Source organism: Epinephelus moara, chromosome 5 (assembly GCF_006386435.1).
Source record: "Epinephelus moara isolate mb chromosome 5, YSFRI_EMoa_1.0, whole genome shotgun sequence".
Taxonomy (NCBI): Eukaryota; Metazoa; Chordata; class Actinopteri; order Perciformes; family Serranidae; genus Epinephelus; species Epinephelus moara.
In genome coordinates, this window is record NC_065510.1 from 3,860,568 (window position 1) to 3,877,380 (window position 16,813).

The 16,813-nt window shown below is 44.6% G+C and overlaps 1 protein-coding gene and 1 long non-coding RNA gene across 2 annotated transcripts; one reads left to right on the plus strand and one right to left on the minus strand.

Annotated features, from left to right (window-relative positions):
• Positions 1-3,565: 3,565 nt before the first annotated feature.
• On the minus strand, positions 3,566-5,011 carry LOC126389887 (uncharacterized). Its single transcript, XR_007569905.1, has 2 exons — positions 4,580-5,011; positions 3,566-3,976 (listed from the first exon to the last, which is right to left on the minus strand). It is a non-coding gene; the product is annotated as an uncharacterized LOC126389887 (long non-coding RNA).
• Positions 5,012-5,689: 678 nt separating this feature from the next.
• zgc:172076 lies at positions 5,690-16,439 on the plus strand. The gene is made up of 7 exons (XM_050044867.1): positions 5,690-6,050; positions 7,044-7,201; positions 8,135-8,267; positions 9,500-9,656; positions 9,860-9,983; positions 12,756-12,945; positions 15,912-16,439. The coding sequence occupies exons 1-7, from the start codon at positions 5,690-5,692 to the stop codon at positions 16,070-16,072; spliced, it is 1,284 nt and encodes a 427-aa protein (XP_049900824.1). The 3' UTR covers positions 16,073-16,439.
• The last annotated feature ends 374 nt before the right edge of the window (positions 16,440-16,813 follow it).

Genomic DNA, 16,813 nt, shown 5'->3' on the forward strand with positions numbered 1-16,813 from the left:
CAGACCGGACAATATATGCTTAAGTTACAACAACTTCCTGTTTCATTGCAAAACTTGCAAAATGGGCGCCACGCCATGGCAACACCGTTCAACAAAAGCTCACAATTTTCTCCAGAGAGCATCATCAAGGTCTTGGGGCTTTTAAAAGCAAATCATTTTAGGTGGATCTGGTCAATCTGCTAAGAGGAATACATCAAAGTATAAGCATATATTTCCTGTTGCCAGTAGGTGGTGCTATAATGATGATTGATTATTGGCACGTAGTTGTGTTCAGGGTGGGACTGTCATCAAACTTGTGAAGTTTAGGTCGGCTTTGGCCTAGTCCACACGAGCACGGGTATTTTTAAAACCAAACTTTTTTGACCTCCAGTTTTTAAAAAATCTGCGTCCATACGAGCGATGTAATAAAAATACCTCCGTCCACATGACACTGCAAATTCCACTATCACGCAATGTAATACACATGCCAAATCAGTAGGTGGCGATATAACTCCTAACTGCAAGGCCATTGTAGCCAATCAGAAGGCAGTATAACGTCATTACCGGAAAAACAACAACGAGCGTACTATTACGGCCAATTTCCACCAGATGCGTGTTGGTTGCGTCTCCGCTCCGGCACGGCAGCGGAGCCGATAGGATTCCATTCTAGTCAATGTGTGTGTTTCCACCGGCTGCGGCTGTGCTGCGTTCCGGCACTCCGGAGCCCTCCGGAACAGATACACAGGACTTCTATTTTTGCCGGACGCCGGAGCACAATGCAGCAATTCAGCACAGAGCAGATCATGCGGGGCAGGAAGTCGTGCACAAAAACACAATAAAACATCCGGTTAATTTTCAAAATAAAATACACAGTGTTCACGGCGGATCATATTTCCCTGCACTACACCTTGAAAATTACATAACGGGCAGAGGCAGGCCTGAAGTCAACAGGTCAGAGGTTTTCAGACGTCATTTCACCCTGTTGACACCATGGACGAGGAGATGTTAATCATGGCAGTGCACCAAGATGTCTTCCGGTGGAGCTGCACCGCACCGCACAGCAAATGCAGCCGATGGGTATTAACGGACGGCGGAGCACGCAGCGGATAACCAGCGCTGCTGTTTCACAATGGACACGCATCCAGTGGAAATCCGGCGTTATGCAGCAGGAGCAGTCTCTGTAATAGCACATTCTTGCGCCTCTGTTGCTGGATGTGGTTGAGTAGCGTTAGTTGCATGACAGGGGTGGGTGATATATATCGTTAACAATAATATCGTCATTGTTGTTTTAACAATGTGCAAATTTACATTATCGAGTATGCAACTGAAAACAACTGAAAATCACACGTTGAAGCCCCACACATTCACCGAACAAGAGTTACGTAACTTGCGTGCAGCAGCACGCTGCAGTACGCTTAGGTGGTCACATGATCTCTCACTGGCACCTTCCCGCAGGTTAGCCTGCTGCTAAACAAACATTGGCGAGACAACATGGCAACACCGCCTACGGATGCTCCAGCAGCTTCGGAAGACGTGGGTGAACTGTAGTGATACTGTAGGTCCCAACCTGTAAGGTGGGAACTCATGCTGTATTGTGTTGCAGGGAAACAATTAACGGGTTGCTCAAGTACCTGAACCCTGTGTGGCTCATGAGTGGTTTGCAGTTATACGGGTTATACCAATAAATAACTGAACATGGTGTCAGAAGTAAAGTCAGACGCGAGCGATAGTACTAGTGACTTAGTTTGCATGTAGCGACACGCAAAATTGTCTAGTTGTAGGTCGGGAAAGTTCGCAGTACCGGAAGACCATCTACGGAGCTACCTAGCCTAGCCACAGTTAGCTAAATGAAGCGGCAACATGGCACAGTTTCAAGTCTCCCCGCCGGAAAAGTTCACCTTCAAGGTTGAAGACTGGCCTAAATGGATTAAACGCTTCGACAGATTCCACACTGCTTCTGGATTGGAGATGCAAGCAAAAGAGAATTGCAGGAATGTGATCTTTGAGAGAGCAAAGTTTAATCAGCGGCATCAAGAAACGGGCGAGACGGCCGACGGTTTCATTACGGCACTGCACTGCCTGCCTGGCGGAGCACTGCGGTTACGGGGCTCTACATGATGAGATGGTGAGGGACAGGCTTGTGGTGAGTCTACGGGACAAACACCTACCTGAACAGTTACAAATGAACCCGGAATTGACGCTATAAAAGGCCGTCACCAGAGTCAAACAGAGCGAGCAGGTAAAAAAGCAGCAGGAAATGTGAAGAACATTTTTGCTTTAAAACATTGTGTCCATTAATATCATCCATGAGAAACATTTAATGAGCTATAACTCAAGCTGTTAAAAACACATATTTAAAAGAATATCGTCTAATTACCGTTACCGTCAAAATCCCCCAAAATATCGAGATATTATTTTTTGTCCGTATCGCACACCCCTATTGTATGATACAGCCACAAAGTGCTGGTATGCTGCTAATTAGCAGCAGTATTTTGTTTAGGTCCATCCTCAAATCGTCTCTCGCACACACTGGATCGGGTAATAACAGCTGTTTTCTGTTTACGTCGCACACTGTGACGTCATACAATGGAGATGAGACAAAATAACTGCGGTTATCCTGTCCACACATGACTGCTGACGCCGGACTTTTCCAAAAAGTTCACCCTGGACTCCTGTTACAAATAACTCCGGTTACAGGGGGCCAAAACTGCGGTTACGTGTGGATGAAAGGCCAAACCGTGAGCAAAGAGTCACGGTTTTATAAATACCCGCGCTGGTGTGGAGAGCCCCTTTGACTGCCTACAGGGGAGGTACAAACTATTTCTTGTTTCGTGGCAAAACATGAAATTCGACGCCTCACCACGGTCACACGGTTCACAAACAATTCAAGCTTTTACTAGTGTTTAATGTCGAAGGTCCAGACAAAATTTGAAGCTGATCAGATTAAATCTGTAGGAGGACTTTGTTGAAGTACGACCCCTGGAAATGGGCAAAAATGCATGCGGGTACGGCTTAAAGAGGCTTTTTTGTAAATCTTGTCATGTTAAATGAGCATCCCGATTTTCCTTAGTGTTTTCTTTTATCTTTACATCCATCACAGTTTCACAGTTTTTAGCTTTTTGTCTTTATTTGACAGTCAGTGTGAGAGAGACGGAAACATTTCTAGATTCTAGATAAAAGAACCTTTAAAACAGAAACAATATTGATCTGTGATTGTTTAACATTTTGCTTCTGTTGCAGCTCTGGTTGCCTCTCCTATGGAGACGAGATACCGGCCAATTTTGGAGGTGATCATTTTTCTGGACTTGTCCACTTTGTGTTGGATCAGCTGCAGACTCACTGAGCAGAGATGGCTGCCATCTTGTTTTTACACTGAATAGTTTTTGCTACCAACAGATGGCACAAAAAAGTGTCAACGAATGAGGACAACAGGTCTGAATTAAGCAGAATGAAGTAAAAGGTGCAGCAAACCCAAAATGTAATGTCTTCATGGGAGGATGTAGGGTTGTGTAACCCAGTAAGAACAACACTAAATTGACTACTGTACTCTCAGGTTCAACTCAAGGAGCGAGGGATAAGTTAGTGGTAAAGGTCAACACAGCAATATTTATTCTCACAATCAACAAAAAGTGGAATCACAATTCAGATTCAATTTCCCAATATAAAAATAAAAAACAAAAGTAAAGTGTCCCTTCACAGCTTATTGCTGTCTAATGTCAATGTTCGTCAAAGTCCAGTCCAAACTGTTCAGTTTGTATCCATGTACGTCCAAGTTTATTCAGTGCATGTGTGCTACCCGGGTAGAATGTGTATGTTTGTGTGCTTGATGCGCGCAGCTTAGATCTTATCTGCTCCAGGCGTGAATCTTCAGGAAGATGATGAAGATGGAGAATTTCAGATCCTCTCTACTCTGCCTCGCCTCAGACAGGAACCCTGGTTGGAATCGACGCTGTCCCACCAAAATGCAGATCCAGCAATTCAAAAAAAAAAAAACAATCTGCCATAAACAGGAAATAAAATTAATTATCAATCAATTACTGTACAGTATCTCTTTTTCTTTTTAACTCAAGTGTAACTTCTAAAACTGACCACAAAGGAAATGATGAAATATATCTTGAGACATTAAAACCTCAGACATCATTGTGGGGTTTTTTTAAACAATATCAATCAATCATGTTCCACAAATGATCTCTTATCTCTAATCAATCATGTTTTTCTCATTCACATTCAAACTTGTGCATTTTTAATCATCTCAACACGAACTTTTAATTTATATCATGAAAATCAGAAGAAAAAACCCATAAGTGAACAAATCATGAATATTAGCTCATATATAGCACATTTTAACCTTCCAACATTGAACATGGCGCCCAGAATGACGCAGTAAAAATGACCGTTCCTCACGTGAAAATAAATGCATTTCTAAAACATAAACTGAGCATATTCACTCATTACAACATCTCTGTAACATTTACAGTTGACTCCGATTGGTTTTTGATGGTAAGAAAGGTTCAATGCAGCTTAATCATAACCGAAATTAAACATTACATGTCCGTTAGCATGTCCGTTAGCAACGTAGCATGCTAACTATGACACTCACCGGAGTCCTTGTTCGTATAAACAAAATAAAGCAAATCCTCCGGTCGCAGCCGGCTGGAACTCTCTCACAGCAACTTCCAACATGTACAGACTCATAAACATGAAAATAAAGCAGTGTTTCTTCCATAAAATGTCACTGACTTCACTCGTAGCTACATCGTGGTCCCGTTAGCATCAAGGCTAGGCCGGAGTGTCTTGCTCCCAGCATGCAATGCTCACGTCTCCGGGATTTACTACATAGCACGCACATGCAGCGCCCTCTAGCGGCCATTTTAAGCAACTACAGCCATCTTGAAACAGTTCTCTTAATAAAATGAGACATTAAAATGAAAACTATTTAGTATGAACCCAAACAAACAAACAATAGTCAGTAAACCCAAAGCTGTGCTTCCATAGGGGTTACAGTAACAAGAGGCTAAATCTTAATAGTATATTTTTTATATATTTCAAGTACAGTTCTGGAGGCAACAAAGCATCTCACTGCACAATGTTGAGTATGTGACAAATAAAAACCCTGAAACAGTGCCAGTTAGAAATGTTGCTGTAGGTAGCTGACACTGAAAACAAGCTGAGTGTTATTAATACGACAGAGTTAATATTGACACTCTCTCTGAGAGACAGAAACGACTTCGCTGTTAGTTGTAGTAAATTTTCTGGATCAGCTCAAAGTATCTCCTGATTTTTCAGAGCTAAGTGAACTTGTGAAGCTCGACTCCGAGCAGCTGAGTTGATCTTGATCCAACTCAGTGTAAATGGAAAGAAACACGCCAGAACAGACATCAGGAAAACATTTGGTGCTTCTCAAAGTCAAGGAAGCTTCCTTGGTAGGACGGGTCCTTCCAAGTGGCGTCCTATACAGACTAGGCTCCTTCCTCACAGTCAGTGAACACACATTGGAACAGTGCACAAAGCATTGTGGGTACTTCATGCCCACTGAGGAGACACACATGCATCCTTGAAAATTCTCTGAAGGAAGGACTCGGTTCTGGGTAGAACTCAGTGGCTGCTAACATTAAGACAGTCCTTCAGTGGATTCGATGACGTAGCCTTCTTGAAATTCACCTGTTCAAGGATCCTTCAACGACTTTGAGAAGCACCAGTTGCTGGCATCATGTGGACTAAAAGCTCCTCCTGTCTCCTCTGTGACAACTTCCTGTGCGTTCAGAATTTGGTCCCCCCTGACCCCATGTCCCAGTTCCACCTGAAGAGAGGTTCTCCAGATGAGGAGTTTCCCGACCTCTGCAGGAACTCTACCTGGATGGGAAAGATCCTCACANTGGTCCCCCCTGACCCCATGTCCCAGTTCCACCTGAAGAGAGGTTCTCCAGATGAGGAGTTTCCCGACCTCTGCAGGAACTCTACCTGGATGGGAAAGATCCTCACACGTGCCATGTATCGCCGACAGTTCCACCGCTGCACCCCCAGTGGAGTCATCTTTGATGATGTCATCCGCCCGGGCCTTGAGGAACCAGGTGATGTCAGGGTGGTGCTGGCTATCAGAGAGTTACAGTGAGATTAAAATCAATGATGAATGTTAGGAAAACATCTTCTATCAGCAGTTATGTGTCTAATCGCAGTTCCTTTAATGGCCACTAGATGGTGGTCTGAAAGAAAACAGACTGTATTTACAGGTATACTGTGCAGGACTTTCAGTTAGTGTTCGTAAACACGCTCACCAGAGAGAGAAGAAAGAGAAAATGGAAGCCAACCCAGATTCACTCTCGTCTGACGTTTTGCCTCGTTACATTTATGTTTTTTGTTTCTGCACTATGTCTCTTGGATGTCTGCTGCTTTCAGTCTGGCACCTGGTCGCCACCATTTTATAAAGTCCTGACTTCACCTGAGCGCTCTGGGGGCACACGCTCATAAACATCCCGAACACAGAATAGAATGGTTGTATGACTCTGCCCACCAGTCCAGTGTCTCTGACAGTCTCCATCCATGTCAGTGAAAACATGGATGCTTCACAAACAGAAGATCTATACAATCAGCACAGTTTCAAGATTAGAGTCACCAATTCAGTATCTGACCAAATGTCTCCCCTTCTGTTCCTGAGATATGACGTTAAAACATGATGTCACAGTCAAGCTGACCTTTGACCTTTTGACCTTCATTATTTGATCCTGTCAGACATTTGTGTTTTGTCATAATTAGTGTATGAATTCTTGAGTTATGGCCAAAAACATGTTTTTTTAAGTCACAGTAACCTTTGACCTTTGACCACCACAATCTAATCAATTCATTCTTGAGGACGGACAACCTGACAACATAATGCCTCTGGCCGCAGCTGTCGCCAGTGTGGAGGCATAAACATACACCGCCTTACATGGGAAAATCCTGCAGAGTATACCTTTAAGTGAATGGGGAACAGTTCAAGAAACACAAAGTCAGTTTATTCTCCTTAGATTTGGGAGTACTGTCAGTGTGAGTGTGTAAACGTGTCCATGTGATGTTTGTGTCTGAAGGTGACTGGTCCACTCCTGTAACTGTGGGCTGTGTCGCGGGCGACGCTCAGTCCTACGTCCTGTTCTGTGATTTCTTCGACCGAGTCATCGAGGCACATCACGGACACAAGATCACCAGCCAGACGCCAGAGGGCGACTTCAACTACGACAACGTGAAGGTAGCTGGTCCGACCACATCACTGCCGACTAATCATCGTTAATAAGAAACCTGAGGAACCTCTCGCTGCAGTTTCACACAGAACACACAGAGTCAACACAGAACACAGCGGCATTTCACCAGGTTGTGTGTAACTTCAGTTAGCTTTCCAAACATACTGATCTCTGTGAAGTCAAAGCTCAGTCTGCCAGGGACAAACATAAGAAACAAGGCCGACAGATAACAGGTTAAACCCAGATTATAGGCGTCTTTATATTTCAGCACGGCTGTGACATAAAAACACGTGAACATGTCAGTAGACACAGAGCGGCCCTTTCACGGACTATAACCATCCTTATAGTAAAATGTGTTCACGTCTTCCTCGCTCTGATTCAAGTGAAGCCAAGACGTCAGCCTGCACTTTAATTATTCATCTTCTCTGTACGTTAAGACTTAAAGACAATAGACTTTCTTGACTCATCCACAGTTCCCCTCCACCCTCTTCATCAAGCCCTGACATTGTGGATTCATTGTGGTTGTTTCTGTAATCATTATGAGCGGCTGATTGGCCCACGCAGCTTCACCAGAGCCCTGTTAGCCAGCGCATGTCCCGGTTATTCCGTACCAGGCCTTCATGGCAGCCGTATCAGCCTGCCCACCATATATCAGCCCGGTTCTTTGCCTGTTTCCACCTCCCACAGAGAGGACGAGGGGTTGGACTTTGGGAGACACTAATTTAGCTTTTAGTCCTGTCACAAGGAAGTCTAACGTTTTCTGGCCAACACCCTGTTGTTAACCAACGTTTGAGCTCACACAGAAGTCGAAGAAAACAGCAGAGGGGTTCAATGTTTGCAACATGTTAGGTTCACATGTCACCAATGTTACTGTAGTGTTTGAACAGACACGTGTGTGTGTGTGTGTGTGTGTGTGTGTGTGTGTGTGTGTGTGTGTGCAGGGGGGTGATGACTTGGACAGGTTATACGCTGCATGCTGTGAGGTGAGTGTTGTTCGAGGCGTTGAAGACTTCTGCTTCCCGACACACTGCAGCCGAGGAGAGCGCAGACAGCTCCTCACACTGGCCAGCAGAGGTACTGCATGTCTGTGTTTCAGAGCAGAGTTGATTCTCAATAACCTGAAAACAATCAAACCAGCAGGTTCAGGCCGGCTCAGGCTCTGATTTCTCATCATTATACATGAGAATGTAGCACCATGGGTGCAGACAAAGGCAGGAAATTTGCAACAGAACAATTTATCCCCACAAAGAGCATTCTGAGTTCCCTGACAGCATGTGACAGGTGCCGCTGTGCAATTACGAAGCCGACCAGGCGGGGTTGATGGTAGCATGGCCTCAAAGTAACCAGGTTGTAGTAAACTCAACTTAATCGCCACAAAAATGTTAACACTGTATGTTTCTGCAAACCACAGATATTTTACATTCGTAAAGTCTTTTGTAGAAGAAAGGTGGAACTTTAGGTTTCTGAATAATACTGTGGTAAATGTGTGGCTGGTTTTAGGCATAAAAAGCACTTGTTTACCGTTAGGAAAACACAAAGTTTGGTTTAAAACAGCCACATGAGGTGACAAAAACTCTGCTGGAAAAGCAGGGATGGGTTGGTGAAAAACGCTTGCAGACTCAGTGCTGGAAAACACTGCCATGTGTTAGTGAAAACACCTGCGTTTGGTGGCACAAATGCCACTGAAGAAACGTGGACAGGTTGGTGAAAACCACCCATGATCTCAGGCTCATATGCTGATGGAAAATGCTGCGATGTGTCAGTGAAAAACACCCAAGTTCAGTGCCACAAATGCCGCAGGAAAAGCAGCGATGGGTTGGGGAAAGAGCCACTTTCAGGGGTTAAATGCCGCCGGGAAACTCTGTGATGCGTGAGTGAAAACACCCATGGTTGGTGGCACAAACACCTTTGAAAAAGCAGGGAAGGGTCAGTGAGAAACACACATGTTCAGTTGCTTGAACGCTGCTTTGAAACACTAATATGTGTTGTGAAAAACATCCAGGCTCGGCGCCACAAAACAGGAAAACACTGCGAAGGGTCACCAAAAACAACCGGTGTTTGTTGGTTTGAATAGTGGCCTGCAGTCGTCTGCAGCTGGACGTCTCGCCGATGTGTCCATCATCCCCTCCACCTCCAGATGACAAAGTCAGCTCATGTACTCAATCACTTTAGAAATGTTGTTATGATACGTGTGAAACGTGCGTATGTAACGTATCCACGGCTCGCAGAAACGTACAATGCCAACATTCTCTTGTGGCGACTGGGCTGAGTAAAGCAGCTGACCAGTGTGTTGTGTTTGCTCTCAGCTCTGCAGCGGCTGGAGGAGGAGCAGCTGCCGGGTCGACTCCTCTTACTGGAGGAGCTGAACCAGGAGCAGCAGAGGGAGCTGAACCTGAACACTCCGTCCTCCTCCCAGCTCCGTATCGGCGTGGCCCGGGACTGGCCTGACGCCAGGGCGGTCTGGTCAGTCTGGTTTCTTCCCATGAGTCTTTTTGTCCCAGTAGCTTTAGCAGTCACTGGAACCTGAGAGACCAGAGATTCAAATCCTGCAAGATGCCAGATGTCACTCTAATACTAGACAAGTCTGAACGAAAGCAGTCAGCTGGAGAGGAGACAAAACATTTCTGGAATCTGTTGATTGTATCAAACATGATTCCTTGTTGCAGGGTGAGTGAAGATGGCAGCTTGGTGGTCTGGGTCAACATGGAGGACCACCTCAGACTTGTGTCTACACGAGATGATGCCAACATCACAGAGGCCTTTAAATGCATCTGCACCAACCTGCAGAAGGTCAGTCACGGGTCTCTTTCCTTTTTTTAATTAGAATTACATGTTAACTTATATGTTTGAGCCACAAATGTTTGCAGGTTTGATGAATCTGTTGATCTCTACACTTTTCACCATGAGCTCTAACTCTTAACTCTCTACCTCCAATAAAAGCTTGTTATAAGTTGGTTATAAGTTACAAAGCTTGTTACAAATGAGTTTTAAGTTAAATCTGCTCCCATCCTGCAGATATATTTAATATTTAAACCAAGCAGCAGCAGCAGCAATGTCCGGGGCTGAAACATGAAGCCAACACTCAAGTGCCAAAACCTGCAGTTCCTCTAATGTCCACTTGAGGCTGGCTCCCAGAGCGAGTCAGCCCCCACAGACCTCCATGTTAACATGTAGACGTGAACACTTTTACAGCCTGGTACAAAAACTGTCTTGGTTTCTCAACATTCGTGACGACTGTACGGGACCTGAATCTTTATATAACTCACCTGTTCATATTCATTAAGGCTTAAAGTTAAGTGTATTTGAGGGCGGGGCCACTTGAGTGACAGGCTGTCTGCAAAGCTTCGCCACAACCTGTGTGTCAAATCCACTCCACAGCTCCACCCTCTCATCCAAATACGGTCACTTATGGCTAAAAAGAAAAACCAAAAACCAAGATGGCGTCGGCTGAAATGCCGAACTTGAGACTTCACATCAGGAGTAAACCCTGCTACTTCCATTATTTTACACAGCCTGTGGTTCAAGGGGAAATAATGAGCCAAACTTAGCGTGGTGACGGCAATTAGTGGAAAAAGAGGGGAGAGGACCGACAACGCCACATGAGGGGAACTAGAGCCCAGGAAATACTTTTTCAAGATAAGCAAATAGACGGGGCCTGGAGCTGCTGGGAGAGAAGACAACATTCATAGTCAAATCAACACTGATACCAAAGAGGGGGGATGGAAATAGTGGTTTTATTACAGTTTGTTTAGAAAAGTCTTGATACAAAATCTAATCTAGGTAAAGTATTCAGTCCAACATGAGGCTAAAGTGAACAAAGCCAGGGAGAGTGAGCAGAGGCCACTTGTGGAGAGGCAGACGACACTGAGGAGAGTCCAGAGGAGCAACCACCTACTCACCTCTGGTGCAACACGGCAATACTCACGACAAAATGCTGCAATCTACACTCGTGTCCTGGTGCTCTTACTCATATGCATTAAGTGCAGGGACCTCACCATAGGTGCCTAGCCTCTCAACAAGATGGCACTGTAAGAAAAGAACTTCTACAAAGTTTAGTTTGGTTTAACAACGACAGCAAAATCACACATCACATCTGGATGAACAAATAATTCAAGTGTAGAATCTTTACTGATGCACATTGATTAATGTGTTGGGATCAAAATGACGTAACAACGGTCAGTGGAAACCACAGCTGATCCAACTCATCATGTGACTCAGTAGTGTGTACAGCCCCCGCCTGCCTGTATGACCTACTGACAACAGCTGGGCTCCTGATGAGTCGGAAGATGGATCTCCTCTCAGACCTGGATCAGGGCATCAGTGAGCTCCTGGACAGTCCGTGGTGGACGCATCGATACATAACATCCCATAGGTGCTCAGCTGGATTTAGGTCAGGGGAACGAGAGGGCCAGTCAATGACATCACTGCATCAATCATCCAGGAACTGTCTACACACTCCACTCCTGCACCAGGAGGAACCCAGGGCCCGAGAAGGCAGCGTAACGTTCACCACGGCGTCTCCAGACTCTTTCACGCCTGTCACATGTGCTCAGTGTGAACCTGCTCTCATCTGTGAAGAGAACGAGGCACCAATGGTGGACCTGTCAGTTCTGGTGTTCTCTGGTGAATGATGGAGCTGCACGGTGCTGGGCTGTGAGCACAGGTCCCACTAGAGGACGTGGGGCCCTCATGCCACCCTCATGGAGGCTGAGCCCCGCCCTGAGTTATCGGACAAAAAAGGCGAGCACACAGCTCGCGGCTCATCTCAAACAAGCTTGTAACTTGTAGCTTGTAAGACTTGTAACATGAAACTGCTTTATTCAGTGTTTTACCGGTTTAAATCAGCTGGTCTGTTTGTTTCTGAGAGGAAGAGACCTCTGAGGATAATTCAGCTCCTGAACAATGAACTTTGAAGGAATTCTAACCAGGAGAAGTTTCAGCTGGTTGTAATCTGGAATCATCACTGCTGGACGCCACTGGACGTCCTTAATCTGACGCACTGTTCCTTTACAAGAAACATATTTTTATAGAACTTGTTACTACCACAGTAAATTTGACAGTTTGAGGTCACATCATGAGGTGGACCTCAGTGCTGATAGTTTCCTGTAGAGGCAGAACAATCATTGAACCACTCTGATATATTGGCTGATATTATCTTACTGCAGACGGATCTGTATCAGTGTTTGTGTCGGCCGATAACACCAAACCTCAGGACCAAGTTCATCCACCAGAGAGCGCCCCATTGATTAGTTTTAATCTGTAAAATAATTCAGCTTGTATTTAAGGGATCTGCATCAAGATTGTTAAAAAATTTGATGTATCAGTGTCACAGATTTTTAACCTTCCAAACAGTGACGTCCAGTTTGGGTGATGATGGAAGTAGACGGAACTTGTCAGAAGACCAATCAGCAAAGTGAAAATACTACAAACTGCCTCCAGTTCTATCTGATACTCATCATAGTGCTCGTGGTGCAGGATGTCCTTCCGCCCTCCTGAGGGAAAAGTAACAAAGTTCCTGCAGTGGAAAAAGTTCACCGTCGGCTCCTGTCTCTGTGTTTCCAGCTGGAGGAGTTCTACAGACAGCTCAGACACCCGTTCACCTGGAAGCAGCAGCTGGGGTGGGTGAGCAGCTCTCCAGCCGACGTGGGGACGGGTCTGAGGATCAGAGTCCACCTCAGACTGCAGCACCTCCCCAGACACAAACGGCTGCAGGACGTCCTGAAGAGACTGAGGGTCTGCATGGATGCTACAGGTACTGAGAGCACAGCTGACTCGTGTCTCACCACAGGAACTGATCTGAGAGTTTGACGCTGTGTTCAGTTCTCTGGTTGGTGAGTTACTGTGTAGATATCAATCCTGGGTTTCACACCTCGCCTGACATATAGATACACATCAGACGGAAATACAGTATAAGTTTTATAAAATATACTATCAGGCTTATTAATCTGGCTGCAGGGAAAACAAGAGGTGACTCTGCATCAATCTTGGAACCCATCAGCTACCAGGCTGACAGAAGTCTGACTCACTGGATGTGGACTGCTGCTATAATGTAAACTGTTAAAGGGCCAGTGTGTAAAATGGGTTGAAAACAGTGACATCAGTGGTCAAATTCTAGATTGCAGGGCTCACTCGCTCACCCCTCCCGTCGGGTAAATGACGGTGGCCTCGTAGGACAAAAAGCCTTGCGCAGACAAGTTTTTCAGGAGTAGGTCTATCTAGCGACAAGGTGAATGTTTATTTAGGAATCTAAACCATGTTACGATATTGTAGCGACCCTGCAGTAAACGTTCTGTTATAATGTCAGTGTTCTGTGAGTTAATGGCATGTTTGGGGTTGAATGAGTATAGGTGGGGGGGGGGAGTGTGACGGGGACGAGGGCTGTGTGAGTGCACTTGCTGGTGTGTGTGTGAGCGAGCTGGAGGAGAGAGCAGCAGTGCACAGTTGGAGTTACAGCTAAGTTATTCTTTGTTGGTTGTTTTGGCGTGGTTACGGCCAACAGTAACCTGTACTGTTCAGTAATAAACGGTGGTTTTAGCTGTACTGAATCCAATCAGCAGGGTACACAGGAGTAACGTTACTGCTATCCTATTGTCTGTTATTGACATAAGACTAAAAATTTCACAAGTGTTTTACAGTAATTGCTCTACCTGGAGATGATGTAACGTTACGAACTCTCCTCCTCACTCCCTACTTGTCGAGTGCGACACGTAACGCTATTATACTACGTGCTGACAAATAGTAGCATTTATTTTAGTAGTTTACCTGTCCAGCAGGAAACGTGCCACTTCAACGTCGGATTGAAGCCCTTCGTCCTTCATGAACCCCCTCCATCGCTGAAAAACATCACCGATGTTTATTCTCTGCCACCGCTTGTCCCGTTTTCTGTGCCCCTCTTTGCGTCTTCTTTTCCTCGCAGATGACGGTTCGGGTTCATTCTCTCCTGTTGCGTGGTAAGTGTGGTCCATTCGCAAACTTTATAACTAAAAAAACTTTCACTACTCTCTATCGACGAACTACTAACACACTCTGCTGTTTCCTCCTCCTTCTTCCTTCCTTCCGCTGTCTTCATTGGTTTATTTATACACACGAAACGCGTTCTCTGGCTGGCTGGATTGTCCGCTCGGGCTGCCGTACATACATGGCGGCGCAAGATGGCGACCTCTCTAAAGCAAGGCCCTTGCTATATATATATATATAAAAGCATAATTATAAGGCTACGAAAACCAAACTAATTTTATTTTATAGCGATTATACACTTATATAAACATATTAATGGGTAGAATATTCAGATTCAGATTGACAATAAACCATGCCAGATATTACACACTGGCCCTTTAACAATCTTTTTTCATGACGAAAACCAGACGATGACGAGCTAAAAATAGATCTGGATATTAAAATCTAGGAGTCAGTCTGTGTTTCATTTTCATTGATGAGACGTGATGAAAATGTTGGTGGTGGACTATCGGACATTGAAAACCGAGAACGGCCGTGCTTGTGATTCTCTTCAGATGCCTGATGAGCGACAGGCTATAAACTCCAGTAAATAGTCTGCACCAGGATGTTTGGGTTGGTGCGAGTTGTGAGCTGTAATTCAGCAGTTTTTTTTTCTTTCTTGCACACTGCAGCTATTCAGTCATACAAATACACTGGACTGATTTCACAGTGCTTGAAGTGTGCACTGTGCAGCTGTCATATCTAGCAAAATAAAAGTATCAGATCAGGACTCAGCTCGGCAGATACTCAATATTTAATAACTTGCATCAGGTGACATCCCTAATATATATGTGCATTTACTGTAAAACTGCAACTGGTCGACTAAATTTGCCGAAATCACTGAACTCAACAGAGACAGGCTTTTAATTATTTTCACACAAAACTGTTGCTCAGCAAAGATCAGGAAATGCAATGAGACTGTGTATTTAAACCGTATGACTATTACTTGTATAAAAATTAGGCTTTAAATTATATATCAATTATGAATCATTTGACTTGGTCCGACAGACAGCACATCAGACAGTGAGAGTTACGGCACCTGACACAAACCATTTTATCCTGTTAAACAATCCTCACAACTTGGATTCATTTTTATGAAAAAGCATTTTGATTCTTTTGAGTCACCACTTGTTCTTTAGTCATGCCGGTAAATGTGAATGACTCCAGGTCTTCTCTGGTGCTCATGGTTTCGGTAAAATGAAATGAACCGAGCTAACGATGTGTAGCATCTCCATATTGACAAAAATTTAAACATTTATATTTGTATGCGCGATGGAAGCAGCTGAAGTGGGTAGTCAGCAGTCCAATTTTATACATCCAAAGAACTTCTATAGAAATGAACTGTGTGTGAACCAGACCAGGCCTCTGATTGAGACAGGCCCTTATTTGTCTAAATGTGTAGCTACATCGGGCTGGTAACAGGGACTGGGCGTTGAACTGGGACTCTGCTTTTATTTGAAGTTTTATGGTATGTATAAAATCTCATTTATCCAGTCGTATGCTCTGTACTTCACAAACACTGCGGTAACTCTGCTAAAATTGTGAAATTCAAAAACATTACGAGTGCAAGTTAGCCCTCGTCTGTGCCTGAGACTGTTTATGTCAACGTGTTTCAGATTGTTTTAGTACCAATGCATGTGCTTGTGAAGGACTGAGCACGCGGCCGGATAAATGACGAGAAGACAACGGCTCTGATTTCAGACTTGCCTCTTCGTTTCCCAGAATCCCCGGCGCTGTATTGTGTGAGCAACGTGGCGACTTTTGGCCTGAGCGAGGTCAGCCTGACCCAGCTGGTGGTGGACGGGGTCAAACTGCTCGTCGCCATGGAGAAGAGGCTGGAGGGCGGCCGAGATATAGATGAGCTTGTTCCCACGCAGAAGTAGATCTGGATGGTGACTGGCTGGAGGGAGGAGAGTGGATGAACTGACCAATCAGATGGAAGCGTTTAACAGACACTGACACTATAAATTTGAAAAGAAACCATTCAGAGTGTGGTGGTGTTTTCTGCCTGAACTTAAGAGCTTGAAGAGTTACAGTGTGATGATTTCAATGTCTTCGTCCTCGTCAAACTAACAGGAGATTGTTTTAAATGATCACTTATCGATATTCAGTTTTATTAGATACTGTGACGAAATGATCACATCTAATCTTTGTTGTTAAGAATAATCATTTAACACAAAATAATCTGTAACTGACATGTTCACCGTCATCAATATGATGATCTTACATGTGTTTTGCATAGACTGTCCTTACACTGGAACACAGTTATTATGTGCTAATTAAAGGAAACTTGCAAAACAAATTCAGCACATTAAAGGAAGTGGAAACTTTATCTTTATCTCCTTATACTATGTTAATTATCAAGCACCAAAAACTTTTGTTTATATACTTTAAGTACCAAAAGTAAAACTACTCATTATGCAGCACGGCCAATTGCAGTAAAATGCGCACATATAAACATGGTGTTGGTGTGTTTTCCTGAAGCTCGGGTCAGGACATGTTAGGTCTCGGCCCAGAAGAGTGCAGTCCTAGGAACAGCTAGGTCCTGGACTCACCTGATGGAGTCAGGTCCTGATGGAGGGTGAAGGCTGAGTGATGTCAGTATGTGGACAGGTGACAGTAGC